General features: G+C 33.0%; 1 protein-coding gene across 1 annotated transcript; it reads left to right on the forward strand.

Annotated features, from left to right (window-relative positions):
• Positions 1 to 3,340: 3,340 nt before the first annotated feature.
• LOC100267684 (WAT1-related protein At1g68170) lies at positions 3,341 to 6,260 on the forward strand. Its single transcript, XM_010651126.3, has 7 exons — positions 3,341 to 3,620; positions 3,716 to 3,778; positions 3,883 to 3,999; positions 4,220 to 4,466; positions 4,856 to 5,011; positions 5,751 to 5,902; positions 5,984 to 6,260. Exons 1-7 carry the CDS (start codon positions 3,424 to 3,426, stop codon positions 6,072 to 6,074), a joined length of 1,023 nt encoding a protein of 340 aa, XP_010649428.1. The 5' UTR covers positions 3,341 to 3,423; the 3' UTR covers positions 6,075 to 6,260.
• The last annotated feature ends 12,050 nt before the right edge of the window (positions 6,261 to 18,310 follow it).

Raw genomic sequence — 18,310 nt, forward strand, 5'->3', positions numbered from 1 at the left:
ACAAACGCAATAAGAAAAGCTAAGGTGTTTTCACTTGCAAAATCTAGAAAATTTTACACTAATTAGCTTGAATGAATTTATACATTAACAATAAGTTCTTCCCAAGAAAACCTAAACTTGGAAACTCAAGGAACCAATCCCAAAAACTTATCACTTCCTGCTATGTTCCAAGGAGCTAGAAGTAAATTTAGGGCTTTGCTTCTACTTAACATCATGTTCATCTAACAATTCTAATATCAAAATCAAAACATGCAAATCTTTTGGCCTTGATAGTGTAGGATCATCAAGATCAATATTAAGTGTAGAATGAATGGGTAAAACTGCTATAAAAATTCTTATGCAAATTATTTTCCTACAAGAAAACAATATCATGGATAAATAAAAGACAATATCAAATATTGATTCATATAAATAACGGATAATCTAAATTGAAAACTTAAAAGTTTTTTTTTTTTTTTTTTTTTTAAAAAAAAGACATTTGTCCCTACATACAATGGCTAATTCAACCATAACCTTTTCATTTATTTTCTTAATAATTTATCAGATGGCAAATGCTACAAAAGTTTAAAACTTTTTCTTAACAAATATTTTTCTTCTCACTTAGCAAATTGAAGCATGAACTTATTAAGTATGCTTGAAGCCTTAAAAGAATAGCATCCTAAATATCTAGTGACATCATAAATTTGACAAAGCCACTCTAGCATCCTTCAAAAAATAGTTTTAGGGATCTCATTGCCTCTAGTAACTACATATTGCGAATCATCCATAAAAATCAAGCAAATAAGCAAATCAAATAGCATGGTCCCAGATTCCTATTAAAAATATATGAGAATGAGCACAGTGGAAGATCCAAGGCCATATAAACCCATTCACCAAGCTTAAATAACAGTGCATGATCATTGCATCAGAAAATTAACTAAAAAAATTAGTAGTAACCAGAAGTTCTAACAATCCATGGCTTCAATTAAGCATATCCAAAATAAACAATAAGAGTGCAAAAAAGAATAACCATCCACAAAAAAAAAAAAAAAACCTTCTTTTAATTTACTAAGCCCTAATTTTTCAATAATAAATCTAAAAATAGAAATGCCAAAAATTTTCCCTCTTTTTCCCTTCTTCCCTCATCCACCAAACAACTAGCGACACATTCTTAACACACTCCATCCATCATTATCCAACTACATCCAATTTCATCAACATATAAAAACACAAATCAAAATAACAACAACAAAACAAAATCACAAAATGAACGATACAAGCATGATTAGAATAGCTATGAAAAAAGATATTCACCTGTTGATGGCAACGAAGAGAGAGACTAACAACTAGAGCCTTAGAGAGAGAACGACAGAGCACCTACAACTCCCCATGTCCCTGAATCTACACCGTGAAGTTGTGAGTTGACAATTTTCTCCATTTTGGTCACATGAATCTTGAGATTCTTGAGGGTTTATGGGAAAATAAGAGGTTAGCATCATGAGATTTGGGTTTCTGAGATGAGAGGAAAATGGGGCAAAAGTTAGGGTTTTTCGAGTTTTTTTTCGGTAACTATGAATAAGAAGAAAACAAACTGTCAGGGTTTGGCTTTGAGGTTTCTGGAGCAAAATTTTGAGGAAAATTTCATATGTGGGATTAGAGCAAAATGAGAGGAAGAATTTTTGAGAAAGTGAGAAATTTCAGATGGTTCTCGGGTTCAAGTAGTAAGTGAAGAGAGATAGAAATGTAATCAAAACATAAGATTTCCTTTTTTTTTTTTCTTTCTTAAACCTTCCCAGCAACGTGAATGCTGACATGGAGACTGGGTGAGGGCAAAATGGGTATAAAAAGGCTACTCAACACAAAGTGCACAAAAATTATATTATTTTGCACATAAATGGGAGAATCTTAAATTTGCAATTCTTGGGTTTCAAAAACCCAGTTAGTCCTAATGGCCGGCCCAAAACATAAGTTTCCCAATTTCTATGATTGTATCACCGTTGACAAGAGATTAGTTGAAAATAAGAACAAATTGAAAGAAATAATCTCACATAAATAATAATTTGTTTCTCAAAATACAAAATTTTTGGTTCCCTTAGCTTTAGAAAACGTTTTTCTAGTTTTCAATTTCTAAAAACTATTTTCTGTTTTCGATTTTTTCTTTTCTTGAAAGTGCATTTGATTAAGAAAAATGAAAAAGTGTTTTTAAAAAATGATGCAAATTCTTGTTTGATTTTGGGTTTTCACTAACGAAAAAATAGTGAAAATAAATATAATTAACATTTTATATAATAAGATATATTATTAAAAAAATATAATTACGCAAATCTTGTTAAGCACTTTACACATTTCTTACAATTAAATTCTTTAAAATATATAGTAAAATTAGTTTTATTAAGAAAAATAATATTTCTTTTTTTTTTCCCCTATTTTAAAATTTGAAAATTAATTCTAATAACTTATTATTTTAAATTTTTTAATTACACATGAGAGCTGTGGCATTTAAAAACAAATTTTTTTTAATTGCTTACTAGGATACTATAAAGTTTCATAGTTTAAAATATAAAAAATTAAAATTTTTACGATTTTTGCAACTTATATGATGATGATGATTTTTTAGACTTTTATGATGATGATGATTAAACTTTTCAGAGTAAAAGGTTTGTTTTTTATGATGATGACGATGATTAAACTCTTTAAAGTAAAAGGTTTGTTTTTAATATCATGGTATAAAACTTTGGATATTGTGTGTTGACTTTTTTTAATTTTACTTTCAAAGAAAACAAAATTATGGTTGAAAAGAGATTTGGATGTTATGGTTCCATTTTTATTTTCTAGTAATTGAGATACAAAAATAGAAAAAGTGAATCACAATTTGGTGTATTCAAAATTTACTTAAGAAAAAGTGAAAATTGTTTTCAAAAAGGTTGAAAACATAAAAGGAATAAAATCAAATTAAAGACCTTGTGGATTCTATAAGATCAAAGAAATATAAATATTATAAACACAAATATGAATAAAATATTATCTAAAATGAAATATTATGTTAAAACTATAATATAAATATTTTTTATTATTTGTTAGACTATGAATTATTGTAAGTGTGCATATTTTACATTATATATATTATTTTACGTAGCAAATCATAAATTTTCACTTATCTTAACGCAATTGGAGACGTCTGCATGTAGCAAATCATAATGCATCTGGGTTTTGATTACCTCTAATCGGATAATTTCGAATTTTCTCTAAAATATCCCATGCCACCCACTCTCCTTTACTCTCCTTTTCCTAACTTTGCCTCTGCCTATAAATATATGTCATTTGGTTTCCATGTCAGCTTGTCTCCTTTACTCTCCTTTTTCTAACTTTGCCTTTGTCTCTATCATTTGGTTTCAGTGGTACACATCCCAACCATCTAAGCTCGTAACAGGTGAGGAGGTATTCATGGTTGGGAAGTTGGAGCAACTGTTGGAATGGCTGAAACCGGTCATGGCAATGGCAGTGTTTGAGATAGCAATTGGAGGAGTAAATATTCTTTACAAATTAGCTACCAAAGATGGCATGATCGTGAAGATCATGATAGCTTATCGAATGCTGTTTGCTGCAGTTTCAATGGTTCCTCTCGCCCTAATAGGAGAATGGTAATTAACTTTTATTGTTTTTATTTAATAGTTTTCATTTTGGGTGATCTATATATATTATGTTTCTAAATATTTGGATTTATTTTTCTTAACAGGAATAGTAGACCCAAATTGACAAAAAGGATTTTCTTTCTTGGTTTCTTCTTAAGCATATTTGGGTAGTTCTTCAAAGAATCATCTTGGAGTATTGTTTTATTCTGTTTTACTACTTGGGATGTATGACAATAATTATTACAATTTATTATTTAACTTCTCTTTTCAGAGGATCATTAAGCCAAAATTTATATGGTGAGAGTTTGGCTTTAACATCTGCAACATTTGTAGCAGCAATGACGAATCTTATCCCTGCTATGACATTTGTTATGGCTATTATATTAAGGTACAATCATTAAAATTTATGTATAAGACTCTTTTATGTTGATGTAACTTTAGGTACCTTTCCATTTTTCAATCAATTAACTTACCCCACATTGATGCTTTTTAATTTGTTTCTTTTTTTTTTTTCTGAATTTTTGGTATTAGGATTTTAATTTTATTAAATATTGCATTTACATACAAATTTTCTTTACTTACCTATAAATAAAGCCTTATTTTTTTAGGATGGAGAGTCTGTCAATTAAAACAAATATAGGAAAAGCTAAGGTGTTGGGCACTATATTGAGCATAGCTGGTGCAATGGTTCTCACCTTTTACAAGGGAAGAGAGATCAAGCTATGGTCTACAAACATCAATTTGCTACATCAAGATCATCATGACATGTCAGAGCAGTCTTCTAGAAATCAAGCACTGGGTGGATTTCTAGGTGTGGCTAGTGCTGTGTCTATGGCAGTCTGGATGATACTTCAGGTGACCTTGTCTTGAGATTAATTTAAATTTTAAACACTAAATTATTGCAAAACCTTCACCTTGAAACACTCAGACAGTTCCTTCAGCAGAAGAACTAATCTGTGCTCGCTTTAATGACTGAGGAGGTTCGTTTTGGCAAACTTTGCAACCGCTTAACTATATATTTTGTTGGATTCCCACAAAGTACCAGCCATTTTTTCTTCATGACAGGCCACTTTGCTTTGTTCTTGCTTCCAAAAAAAGACAGACTTGTCTACAATCACCACTTGGGCTTGTCCAACCATGAAAGATATGGGATTTGTTTGGACGTAACATTCGGTTGCTACTTGCTTCTATTAGGATATTTTAACTCAGATTGAATTTTTCTTCTGTCTTTTTTATCCTGACAGGCAAAGCTGAGTATGGAATATCCACCTTACTCTGCTACTGCTCTTATGTCTCTTTGTGCATCCATCCAATCAGTTGTATATGCCCTTTGCACTGAAAGGCATTGGTCTGCATGGAAGCTTGGTTGGAATGTCAGACTTCTCACGGTTGTTTATGGTGTAAGATGCTTCCTTCAAATATCATGAATTTATAAGAAGGACTTGCTAAGATAACATTATCCGTATGTTAAAAGTATATTGTTGTTAACCTTATCTCTACAGCAGTTTATAGATGTTGCACTATTTTTAAAGTTTGAGATGGAGTTAGAAGAATGGTTTTTTTCTAATAAATAGTATATATGAGATAGGCTCACATGCATGGTGAATAAGAATAAGCAATATCATGTAACAACCTGCACCAAATCTTGTAGATATTGTTCGCTCTGGGCCTAAAGGGGTCCTCACGGCTTTAAAATACGTGTACAGAGTTAAGAGGAACTCATACTTATATAATCACCTCTCCTATCCGATATGAGATATCATGAACACCCTCATGCAGACACAACATCCTCATTGTGTCTAATGGGATTGCGGGGCCAAACAGACAAATACCCCATACGGGGCTAAACAAATCCCTACATCGAGATCGAAGATTGGCTTTGATACCATTTATAAAAACTCGCACCCAACTGTATAGTTATTGTCTGCTCTAGGCTCAAAAGGGTCTTCACAGTTTTAAAAAGTGTTTACAAAGGTAAGAGGAGTTTAAACTTATACAGTGTTAAAAACTTTTTCCCTTATTCAATATGAGATATTACATATCATTTATGTTAAATTGATGTCATCTTTCAAAATTTTAGGAATGAAGATACAACACTATTTTAAAATTCTAAGATTTGACTAGGAGTTTGGTTTGCAGGGAGTTGTAGCCTCTGGGTTGATGGTTGCACTAATGGCCTGGGTTGCCCGGAGAAGGGGAGCATTATATATAGCTTCTTTCCACCCCTTATTGCTTATTGTTGTGGCCCTAGCTGGTTCGTTGATGCTAGACGAGAAGCTACACTTGGGAAGGTTTGATACTTATTCCATTTTACCTTAAAAGAAAATGTTATCTCTGCTTTTGTATTAATTCATGGTGTATATGTGCAATAGTCTGCTAGGAGCCGTGTTCATCATTGTCGGCTTATACGTGGTGTTATGGGGCAAAAGCAAGGAGCTGAAGACTGTTGCTGTAGAAGATTAATTTGGTGATCCCAGCTACTTCATGAGGGCGCTATAGATTAATAGGGTGCATGGTTTTGTGGTGATGTATGTTGGTTATTGACTTGGTTGGATATTAGTATCCGTACATGAAATGCTGATGCTTTATTCGGTGAATATTCAAACATATATCATAATTGTAAGGTAAATTGTTTAAATGGAAAAAAACTCGAAAGTATTTTTGAATGGAAAGTCCAAGCTTCTTTTCTCTAATTTTAATATTTTTCAATTTCTTTTAATTGCACATTAATTCAAGATCAATTTAATTAACCACAAATAACAAAAACTCAAAAAAATAATAATAATAAATATATAAATAAACTCAAGCTATAATAAGAGACATGAAACATATGTAGAAAATCACTTACAAAATTTTAACCAAAATCTTTGCAAATGTAAAACTACAACTTTTTAGACCACAAAAAAAAAAAAAAAAAAAACCCTCAATTATAAGAAGGAATTCAGTTTTATTTCATTTGGACATGGTTACTTCCAATGGTATTATTTAGGACAGCAATTACACTTTCCTTTCCTAACCTTGAACCCCCCACCCCACTCTAAATAAAAAAAACAAAAAAAGAAAAAAAGAAAAAGAAAAAAAGAAAAGGACCACCCGTACCCACCATTATTCATCACATCTCCCCACTTATTTTTCTTGCATTTGTTATGCAAGTAGCAGGAGCCCACAACAAAACCTTATTGTGGAAGTGCAGAGCCCAGCCCCAACTGACAACCCGCATACGAAAGAACTGTAGCTTTACGCGCGCTTCATCTAATAAATAGGCGTTTGTGTTCTTTGTGTTGCCAATGCGGGATTGCCTTTATGTATATATATATCCTCTTATAAGCCAAATATAAATTTATAAATAAAATTATAAATATTTTTAATTAAAAAAAAATTATCATTTCTTTTACATCCGAATTAAATATATTATCATCTTAAATTAATGTGTTTCAAATTCATCATATTATTATTTATCGAGTTTATTGGTTTAAGGTTATAAGTTTATTATACATATATTAATTTCTTCGTTATAATAATTTCAATACACGTATTATTGTTTTTATAATTTTTCTTTTAAGTGTTTTTTTTTTTAACATTTATGAGTTTCAATCGATTTTCATTTCACTATAATTTTTGTCAAAATTTTCATCGATATTTTTTTATATATTCGTAAAATATAACTATTGATATATCCATATTGTGATTAGAAACTGAAACTATTGAACTTCTTAGTTCAAAAGATATAGAACCCATAAGAAATGACTCGTTTAAAATTATCCAAGTAGCAGTCAAACCTTAAACCCGAATTTGGTTAAACAAACCAATTTGTGTTTGCCTCAGAGATGTAAGACACAACAACTTTGATGACTCCTTGCTAGGAGTTATAGAATCAAACATGACACATGACCTTGTTTATTTCAATTATTTTCCAAACTTAGAGCTAAATTGTATAGATGATATGTCTATTCACCTTTAACCCTAAACGTTCAAACCAAAGGTTATGACATGGGCCCTAGAGCCAAGAATATCCTTATAGTATACATGATATATTATCAGGCGATGACCACATCAGTAAATGCAAAATGTTAACTAACATCTCCAAAAGGGAAAACCTTTCTATTCCAATCCAATGAGGAACATTCCTCAACCATGATTCCTGAAAAAATTCCTTGGGAATCCTATCATGCAAGATGATAAAGGAAATGTTAGATTATATTTTTCCAAAAGAGAAGGATCAAACAATAGAATTTCTACTCCAAGTAGTAGAATTTCTTCTTCTCTTCGACCCTCTTTTGAGTACAAACCCGAAAAAGCTTCTCTCAAATTAGAAGATGTTGACTTTACTCCTAACATTCCTTAACCTAGGTATGTTACCTAGGAGTCACCTCCAACTTCTCCAATAGACTCTCAAATGATGCTTGATGATAGATAGTCTAGAACCTTTTGAAATAGATAAGGATTATCTAAGGAAAGAGGTTAAACTTTCAAAACATGATCAAAAGAGAAAATGGTTTTTTCTCTAAAGCCCTTACAACTCAAACTAGAGAAACCTTTAGAGATGATTGGTACACATACATGGAAAGGAATAGAATAGATATTCCCATGTTTACGTGCTTTGAAATCTATGCTTCAAACAACAATATTGAATTTCCATTTAGGGAAGTTGATATGTTTCAGAAAGGATAAACTTGGAAAACTACACCAAACAAAACTGTTATTTCAAATCATCCTCCTTTAAAAGAAATAAAAATAACAACTCAAAACAGTGAAATAGTTGCTTCTCCTTTCAAAACAATAGGACCAAAGGATATTGAAGGAAGAATAGTAACCTTGAAAGACTATAAAAGCATTCAACAAAAAAATAATTTTACTAATCAAATCTTAGGTACAATAGAGAGAAAAACTTTAGAAAGAAAAACCCCCCTATTGTGAAAACAAAGCCTTGTAATGAGTTCAGCTTTGAGAACCTCTCTTCAAAGTTCTCCTTTGTAATCTTCAAATTCAAAGTTTGTAAGTTTAATCTTCAAATTCAAAGTTTGTAAGTCGTTTCAAATAAAGTTTAAATTTCAAATTTAGTTATGTCTTCTTTTATGCATTTTATTTTTAAGATCTTGTTTGAAGAAGATGAACTCTCTTGATTCACTATCTAGTTGTCTGGGTTTTAAGCAAGACCACTTGTGTCTCCTTTAGATTTAACTGAGAGAATTCTTCAAAGTTCAACCTTGATCTTCAAATTTGAGGTCACTTGTGTCTCCTTTAGATTTAACTGGGAGAATTTCTCAAAGTTCAACCTTGATCTTCAAATTTGAGGTCTTCTTACTATCGATTTTGTTTTCCACATTGATCCTGCATTTATTGTCTATGGTGACATAACCATGTTCGTACCTTCCTCACAAAGTTATTAATCAAATAGATATGGCCTCTCAAACAAAACCTACTCTTAGGATGATTCAATTCTTGATCAATTGATGCATTAGCCTTGTTTCTATTAAGCTAAATTTCTCAAACTAACTCCTATGGTGTTATGAGGTTCTACCATTGGTACAAAGTCTTGGAATCGTGAATCACAAATGCTAGGAAATAATGCAAGAATTTCAATGACGAAGAGAAAACATCATCAAATCTTGAATACAATGCTTGAGTCAAGAATATGGGTACAAACCTAAGGGTTTCTTGGTATAAGGGCTTAAAATGTGTTTACAGAGTGGGATATATATGCTAAACCCTCAAAAGCAATTTGGTTCCTATCCAATTTTCTTGATGTGGGAAATCTGGGAGATATTTTCTGCTATTCAAATATTGTTGTTTTGTTTAAATAATAAATCTGATTATATATCAACTTCTAGGAGTTAGTTGTTATTTTTAAAAATTATTATTTAGAGTTTAAATTTAAATTTTTTTATCCTGTTTTTTAGGAGTCAGGTTTTTAGCTGACTTTGAATAAGTCTCCTAGTTTCTAGGCAGAAAGATTGTTAATTATTCTCTAGCTATCTATTTAATTAGTTGTAATCTCCAACCTTGTAATTAATTTGAATTTCAAAAAGTTGAGAAACTAGTTCGGTTTCATGGAATCAGAGCTTGGATACTTGATCTGAGTAATGTCTAATGATGGCTAAGACAACCATGACTGGTGTGATAAGAGGCAACAACTTTGACCGGTTCTGAAAACATTGTTCATAACCTTTGTTGATGATTACTCCAAAGCTGGTTAGGTTTATTTATTAAAAGAGAAATTTGAAGCTGCCCAAATCCTTAAAAGAATTTACTTTATGATTCAAAACCAATTTCAAACCTCTGTGAATATATTTCAAACTGATAATGACAGAATATTTTAATACTATCCTTAGAGATTTTTTCCTTGAAAAAGGGATTGTCCGTCAAAGCACTTGTGTCAATACTCCACAACAAAATGGGATTGTTGAATGGAAAGATAGGCATCTATTAAAAGTAGCTCAATCATTGATGTTCGGGAGTAAAGAAAATTTTTTGGGTTGATGCCATTCTTACAGCTTCTCAACTTATAAATGGAATGTCTTCCAAAGTTTTAAATTTCAAAATCCCAATCAATGTTTTTCTTGAGTCTTTTCCTGAATCACGACTTTGCACAAATCTTCGGATGCACGGCGTTTGTACATGCTCATGAACCCCACAAAAGTAAATTAGAACCTTGTGCTCATACATGTATTTTTCTTGGGTATGCTCCTTCACAACGTGGTTACAAGTGTTATGATCCTGTTTCTCATAAATTTTATGTGCCCATGGATGTAACCTTTTTTGAAAACCATCCATATTTCACCCAATCTTCGCTTCAGGGAAAGAATGAAAATGAGGATCAAACAACACCACCATTTCCGGTTCTGCCCATTTTAGTTATGCTAGAAACACCAAAAAATAACCCACAAATGCCTAGTTTTGTTCAGCCACCAATTCTACCCATTTCAGTTCTACCAGAAACTCTAGAAAAAAACCCACAAATGCCCAATTTTGTTCAGCCACTAGTTCTGTCCACTCAACCACTAGTTCTGCCCATTAGTATACAACTACAACCACCATCCTTGCCAATAGTTCCTGTTGGCGTGAGCTGTCCGTGATTAAAAATATTGTAGCCAGATTTGTTAGAATCCCTTCTGTTAAGGGTCAACTATTATAATAGGCGTAATTTGTGTATAGCCTAATTTAGCTTCTATTTTTTCTCTTTGTATTGATATATAACCATCCTCGTCTCTGTACAGAAACATATGGAAAAATATATGAGCAATTTCTGATAATTCCAACACATCCCATCTCAGTGGGTGATAACGAATCACCAACGGAAGCAACACAAACCTCAACAATCAACCGAGCTTCGTGCCTGCTCTAGGAGGCATGAAGAAGTAGATGCCCTTGTTGGGACGTCATTTGTTTGTTTGGCCCTGGTCAGCCGTACCACCGGGACTAGCCGGAATGGGCCGGACCAGGGTGGCCTCCCCAGGATTCGAACCCAAGTCCAAGACTTAAGGACGTTGAGGTTGCCCTCCTGGTACCATCTGTGCTGCTGCAGCACAGATGCTACCAGGAGGGCAACCTCAACGTCCTTAAGTCTTGGACTTGGGTTCGAATCCTGGGGAGGCCACCCTGGTCCGGCCCATTCCGGCTAGTCCCGGTGGTACGGCTGACCAGGGCCAAACAAACAAATGACGTCCCAACATAAACGTCGGCCTTTTTTGCTCTGGTGCCAACCATACCACTGAACTGTGCCAGTCAGGGGCATCACAGCCGGAATGGGCCAGCAGCGCAGAGGCTTATGGGGCCATTTGTTTATTTGGCCCTTGGGGTGACGTCCCCAGGATTCGAACTCAAGACCAAGCCTTAAGGTGCTTGAGTGTGCCCTCCTGGTACCATCTGCGCTACTAGCGCAGATGGTACCAGGAGGGCACACTCAAGCACCTTAAGGCTTGGTCTTGAGTTCGAATCCTGGGGACGTCACCCCAAGGGCCAAATAAACAAATGGCCCCTCATAAGACTCTGCGCTGTCCGGCCCACCCTGGTGGCGAACCCCGGGCACCAGAGCAAAAAAGGCCGACGTTTTTGTTGGGACGTCATTTGTTTGTTTGGCCCTGGTGCCTAGGCTAGAGCCTGCGCGGCGCCCAGAGTGGCCTCCCCAGGATTCGAACTTGGGTCCATGCCTTAAGGACCTTTAGTGTGCCCTCCTGGTACCATCTGCGCTAGTAGCCCAGATGGTACCAGGAGGGCACACTAAAGGTCCTTAAGGCATGGACCCAAGTTCGAATCCTGGGGAGGCCACTCTGGGGGCCGCGCAGGCTCTAGCCTAGGCACCAGGGCCAAACAAACAAATGACGTCCCAACAGCCCTCACACTTACGACACTTTAAACAACGGAACTGTTGGTTGTCTCAAACCTAGGTAAATTTGATTTTAAAAAAACTAGTGATTTGAATCTTCCGATTGCACTTCGAAAAGGAGTTAGAAGTTGTGCTTCCCATCCTATTTTCGATTTTGTTTCACTTCACCGATTGTCACCTTCATTTCATGTTTTTACTTCTCACCTTTCCTATGATAGTGTTCTAAAGAATATCCAAGAGGTTCTGACTATCCTAGAATGGAAGAATGCTGTCTTTGAAGAAACATGAGCTTTGAATCAAAATGGAACATGGGAACTAGAAGATTTGCTGAGTGAAAAGAGGTCTGTGGGGGTGTAGATAGGTGTTTACAATCAAGTATAAGTCTGATGGTTCGATTGATCTATATAAGGCGCGTCTCATGGCAAAAGGTTTCACTCCAACCTATGGCATAGACTCCTTGGAGACCTTTGCACTTGTCACAAAGTTGAACACTATCTTCATTTTTTTCTCATTACTAGCCAATTTGGATTTGTCATTATAGTAGCTAGACATTAAAAATAAATTCTTAAATGGGGATTTAGAGGAAGAAGTGTATATGGTTCTACCTCTGGTTTCAAAGGAAAAAACGCAAACCTAGTGTGCAGGTTTAAGAAGGCTCTCTATAGACTGCTTAGTCTTAATTAGTCTCCTAGAGTGTGATTTGATAGACTTTCCAAAGTTCTAAAACGATGTACCTTCTTGCAAAGCCAATCGAATCACATAGTGTTCTACAAAGACTTAGATCAAAAGATGGAAATGTAACAATTCTGATAGTGTGTGTAGATGACATGATTCTAATAGGTGATGATGTAGCTGAAATGGAGGCACTAAAGAAGATTCTTGCAAAAGAAAGTCAAATATCTCTGATTCTTGAGGTATTTTTTGGGAATGAAGTTGCTAGAAATAACAATGGCATTTTGATGTCACAAAAGAAGTACGCGCTTGACCTATTGAAGGAGACCAGAATGCTTGGATGTAAACCTTGTGAAACCCCAATGGACTCAAATCAGAAGCTAGGAGTGATAGACAAAGGAGATCCAATCGATAAGGGAAGCTTCCAACGATTGGTAGGGAAGTTAATATATCGTTCACACACATGACTTAATATTGCTTTTTCCGTTTGTATTGTTAGTCAATATATGCATTCACCTCATGAAGCTCACTTAGAGGTTGCATATAGAATTCTAAAGTACTTAAAAGGAACTCCTAGAAATGGAATTTACTTTGGGAAGAATGATGAAAGAAGAATCGAAGCATATATAGATATGAACTTGACTAGTTTAGTAGAAGATAGGCAATCCACATCTAGATATTGTTCATTTGTTTGGGGAAATTTTTAGTCACTTGGAAGAATAAAAAGAAAAATGTGGTGGCAAGGAGTAGCATAGAGGCAAAATTCAGAACAGTAGCTCATGGAATGTGCGAAATCTTGTGGATCAAAAGGGTTTTGAAAGAATTGAAGATCGCTATGATGTACTGTGATAACAAGACCATGGTTAGCATCTTGCATAATCTAGTTCACCATGATAGAACAAAGCATGTCGAGGTTGATGGTCACTTCATTAAAGAGAAGATTGAGCAAGGAGAGATTTGCATGACTTATGTCCAACCAAAAGCCAAGTAGCTAATGTCTTGACCAAAGGATTGTCGAAAGTCAACTTTAAGACAAACATAGACAAGTTGGGCATGACAAACATTTATGCACCCTTGAGAGGGAGTGTAGGAAATCTAGAAGATATTTTCTGCTATTCAAATATTGTTATTTCATTTAAATAATAAATAGAATTCTATTAGAGTCTAGGAGTTAGTTGTTGTTTTTTAAGATTATTGTTTAGAATTTAATTTTTTATTTTTTATTTTTTTTTATAATCATTTTTAGGAGTTAGGTTGTTAGCTGAGTTTGAATAAGTCTCCTAGTTTTTAGGCAGCAGAATTGTTAGCTATTCTCTAGCAATCTATTTAATTAGTTGTAAACTCCAGCCTTGTAAAATTAATTTGAATTTCAAAAAGTTTGAGAAAAAAGTTCGGTTTCACTTAAAAACTTAAGCTCTTCGGATTTTGGCCTACAATATATTTACGTTATGTTCTAACATATCCCTCATCCAATGAGTTTAAGCTTTCAAGAAAAAATTAAGAAATCAACATGTTAGAGCTCTGATTAATTGGATATATCATATTTAAGTTATCTTCTTTTCTTGATTTGTCCAATCATCTGTAAATTGTATTTAGTGAAAATTAATTCTTATCTTTTGGGTTATCTTTCCCTTAATGCAAGTGCCCTAATTGAAGCACAATGATCAAATTTTACATAGTACACTATTGAAAAGGCAAACTTTTGGGTTCCAGCAGTATGTAAAATATACTGAGGCGCTTCGTAACTAAAGTTTGTAGTTTTTGGCATATTAGACGCGCCCTACTGCCCATGTCTCTTCTCAGTAAGGAAGGCAATTAGTGATGGAACTTCCTCATGAATTTTGTCCATTAGCATATGGGTATATGATGCTAGTGACCTAATATTAACTTTTTCCATCGTCTTCCTATTTTTATCTTCAAATAATTGATATTTTGAAAAATTATATTCATGGCACAGGGCGGCTTTTTCTTTACGCGTGTTAAAAAGCACAAAATTAAAAGCTATCATCCACTAAGCCAATCCACGACCAGTGAAACTTCCTAATCATGCATTAATCTAGCTAGTTCCTCCACTAGTATGCATGAGGCTAGCCAATGGGCTGATGGGCAAGGTTCCCGTAATACAATTGGCAAGTCAAGCTCATCTAAACCAAGGTGGGGTTTGGAGGAAACTTTTAGACGCCCAAAGTGCCTTTTCAGACCTCAAGAAAGTCTACAAATGCTCAATTTCAATGGGTTCCTCTTTCGTACTGTACTCCACTACTGCGTAGGCCACTTTTAGAAATCTCTCAATTGTGCACCAGAAGTTATGACACCATAAGTTGATACAATAATCTATTGATCATGAAATCATTTACGGGTAAAGGTAAGGTATACCAGCGGAGACTCTCATACACCTTGTGTAAACAAAAGATTTAGTGTGAACATATTAGAAAAAAGAAAATAAAAATAAAATAATTCATACACAAAGATATATGACGTTTTAATGCAATTTGATCAACTATACCTACATCCACAAATGAGAGTAAATGAAAATAGGATGAAAAATTATATACAATAAAATATCCTATGTGTTCCCATTTCTTGTATACACACCTTGAACCACCAACTTTGGTACCTATGGTTGTAAAAACATAAGCTTTAATACTAACATATTAAAAAAAGAACACAAAGATTAAATAATCCACACCTAAATATATATGAGATTTTAATGCGATTTTGTCAACTATGTCTACATCAATGGATGGAAGAAAACTACTCTACAATACCATAGAAAATATGACAAGGGACAAAAAAAGATACAATATTAAGCTCTTAAACGTATAGTCTTTACAAATTTATCTTCATCTCATAATGTGTTTTTTCCTCACAATTTAAAATATTTATAAAGATTTCTAATAACTTTTCCTATTCTATAAGAAAATCATCAAATATATAATTAATATATCAATTTATGAAATATTTGACACAATATTTGTTATAAAAAAAGGAATATATACCAATTAGAAATTTGAGATGCTTTTCAACAAGTTATAGGATCAATTATAAATATATCTATGAATGAAAGATCATCAATTCACTATACTATAAAGAAATTATACAAGAACGGTAAAATAGATACAACTCATGCTTCTTGAAACAATTTCATGTTTTTGTACTTCAATTTTCTAAACCTTAAATGACAAGCTCTCATTCTATTAGGTGTTTTCACTATTCTTTACATTTCTATCTACTCAATATAGGCTTTATATGTCTATCTTGATCTTGTAACTTTTGATCTCTCATGACTTAGAATATTAATAAACATATTTTAATCTCTTTCCTCATTATACAAGGGTATCTAGTATTGCAAAAACTTATTAACATAGAAAAAATTCTATACAATATTCTTCACTAAAAAGAATATATACTAAATATGAATTTAAGATATCTTCCAACAATCTAACTTTAGTTCAAATTCCATCAAGTCAATTATCTTGGGGTTTCACCATGACACACACTCCAATCTTACACAAGTTAGAAGCTTGAAGCAATTAGACTAAAATTTATATGGTGTTGGATATAGACACATATAAAGCTCATGACATAAAAGTATATCATAAGATTTTTTTTATACTAGATGTGCTTGACGATCAGATAAGAAGGTACGTAAACAAATAATACTTCCTTACTATGTGAATTCTTGTCTATCATCACATTTAATCCTATATTTTACCTATGCGATATTTCAGTACATTATGAAACACAAGTTTTATGTATGGATGACGTAACCTAAAGGAACATTATTGGGAAAGTATTTAGACCAAAAGTACATAGTGAAGAGGGCAAAAGAAATACAATGATTATACATCATAATTAGTTCTGTTCCATCACTCTTGATGGTCTTTATCACATCCTAAGGATTACAGTATACTCATGAACGTATTGATAAAACTATTGGTTTGAAATATTTATTTCAAGAGGGGTCAGAGGTGCTTAGATAAATGTGAATGAATTATCAATAAGTCTAGGGCATATAAAGACACCTATATATATATATATATATATATATATATATATATATATATATATATATTTTATCAGCAAATGAATCTGGTAGTCTTTAGTTTGATATAAACTTTGAAAAGAATTATTTTCGAGCCTCAATAAATTGAGTTCTTTCTTAGAGTGGAATCAGCACACACATGTTATTTAGGTTATATCACTAGTATGTACCATTTACTACTCACTGTCCACATTGAAATTGGCTTTTGGCTTCGGGATGTGGAAAACAATGTATGCTTTTGTAGGTTCAATATTGCGGCACAATTGAAAAATCACAAGAAGTTTCAAATAGAGAACTTCAAAGGTGAATTATGTTGTATATTCTTAAAGTTGGAAAATAAACCTGATTTTAGAAAGTTTTCAAAAATTGGAATTTCATTTGGATTCTAAAAGTCAATTAGAATGTATTTTTAGAGTGATTAATTTAGTTTCTATATTTAAGTAGTTGCGTCCTACAAGATTTTTATATTTTTTTATTAGAAGTTTTTTTTTTTTTTTTTTTGTCTCATTCTATGCATCTTTTCTTTCCTCTTAAATGATTGTCAGTAGATCTTAACTTATGGTATACATACTTTTAGCTCTTAGTTTGACTCTTGCTTTTGCTTTACCTTCTTTAGTAAAAGTAATTGGTGTGTTCTTCTTGGAAAAATGAATGTACAGTGGTGATCTTCATGTACCTCCATAGTGAGACTAGACTTCAAGAAATTGGTATGAGAGTCACAAGAAAAACTGAAGTATTATGATGAACGCATTGGTTGGCTCACAAGATGCATGGGAGGTTGTGGAAAAAGGCTACGAGGAGCCACATGAAAAATCTAAGTTGCTCAATAAAAGATAAATATATCAATTGATTGCAAATATGGTCATGATAATAAATAGATTGATTTTGTAGAATATTCAAAATAATTGTTGTAAAATGACTAAATCTTGTATCAATGATTCCTCTTGGATTTGACAGTTAAGATTTGAACATTTTTATTTTAAAAGATTGAAATTATTGAGCAAGAAAAAAAAAGGTGGAAAGATTACTCTGTATAGATCAACCCCATTGATTATGTGAATGATTCTTACTTCAAAAACATGTCTGAAAAAGTTTTTAATGAAACAACTACAAGAGTAAAGAAGTCTCTAGAGTTTTTTCATGTGGGTGTAAGCAACCCAATTCATTCAAATTCTCTTAGTAAGAATAAATATTTATTTACTTTTTATTGATGATTTTAGTAGAAAAACTAAAGTGTATTTTTTTAAGGAAAAAAAATGAATTCACATCAAAAGAATTTGACAAAGATTGTGAAAACCATGGTAGTAATTGGCCCTTAGCGATTTTACATTCTCCATAACAAAATATGGAGTAGTTAAAAGAAAAATTAGAGCTAATCTTAATATTGCCCATAATAAGTTGAAAATGGCAAAAATGTCTAAAGCATTTTGGATTGAAGCAGTTGTTGTGTAGTTTATTTGTCGCTTCTCTAAAAATATTTCTAATTCTTCTTGCTTATTATTTTCTCTTCCAATATTATCAATAATTAAAACTTCATTCTTATTCCAACAAGCATTTTCCTTCAACATACCTTCCTTTTCAAGGGCATGCACATAATCTTCTCCCATTGGAAAGTTAGCTACTTGTTCCTCCAACTCACTCTACATGAGTTGATCA

The sequence above is a fragment of the Vitis vinifera genome, chromosome 4 (assembly GCF_030704535.1).
Source record: "Vitis vinifera cultivar Pinot Noir 40024 chromosome 4, ASM3070453v1".
NCBI classification, from domain to species: domain Eukaryota; kingdom Viridiplantae; phylum Streptophyta; class Magnoliopsida; order Vitales; family Vitaceae; genus Vitis; species Vitis vinifera.

Excerpts from the sequence above, each read along its gene's own strand:
- LOC100267684 (XM_010651126.3), top strand. The coding sequence starts at position 3,424 with ATGGTTGGGAAGTTGGAGCAACTGTTGGAATGGCTGAAACCGGTCATG. Across the intron at positions 3,779-3,882 it reads TTCTTCTTAAGCATATTTGG|AGGATCATTAAGCCAAAATT; the intron begins GTAGTTCTTCAA and ends TTCTCTTTTCAG. Across the intron at positions 5,903-5,983 it reads GAGAAGCTACACTTGGGAAG|TCTGCTAGGAGCCGTGTTCA; the intron begins GTTTGATACTTA and ends TATGTGCAATAG.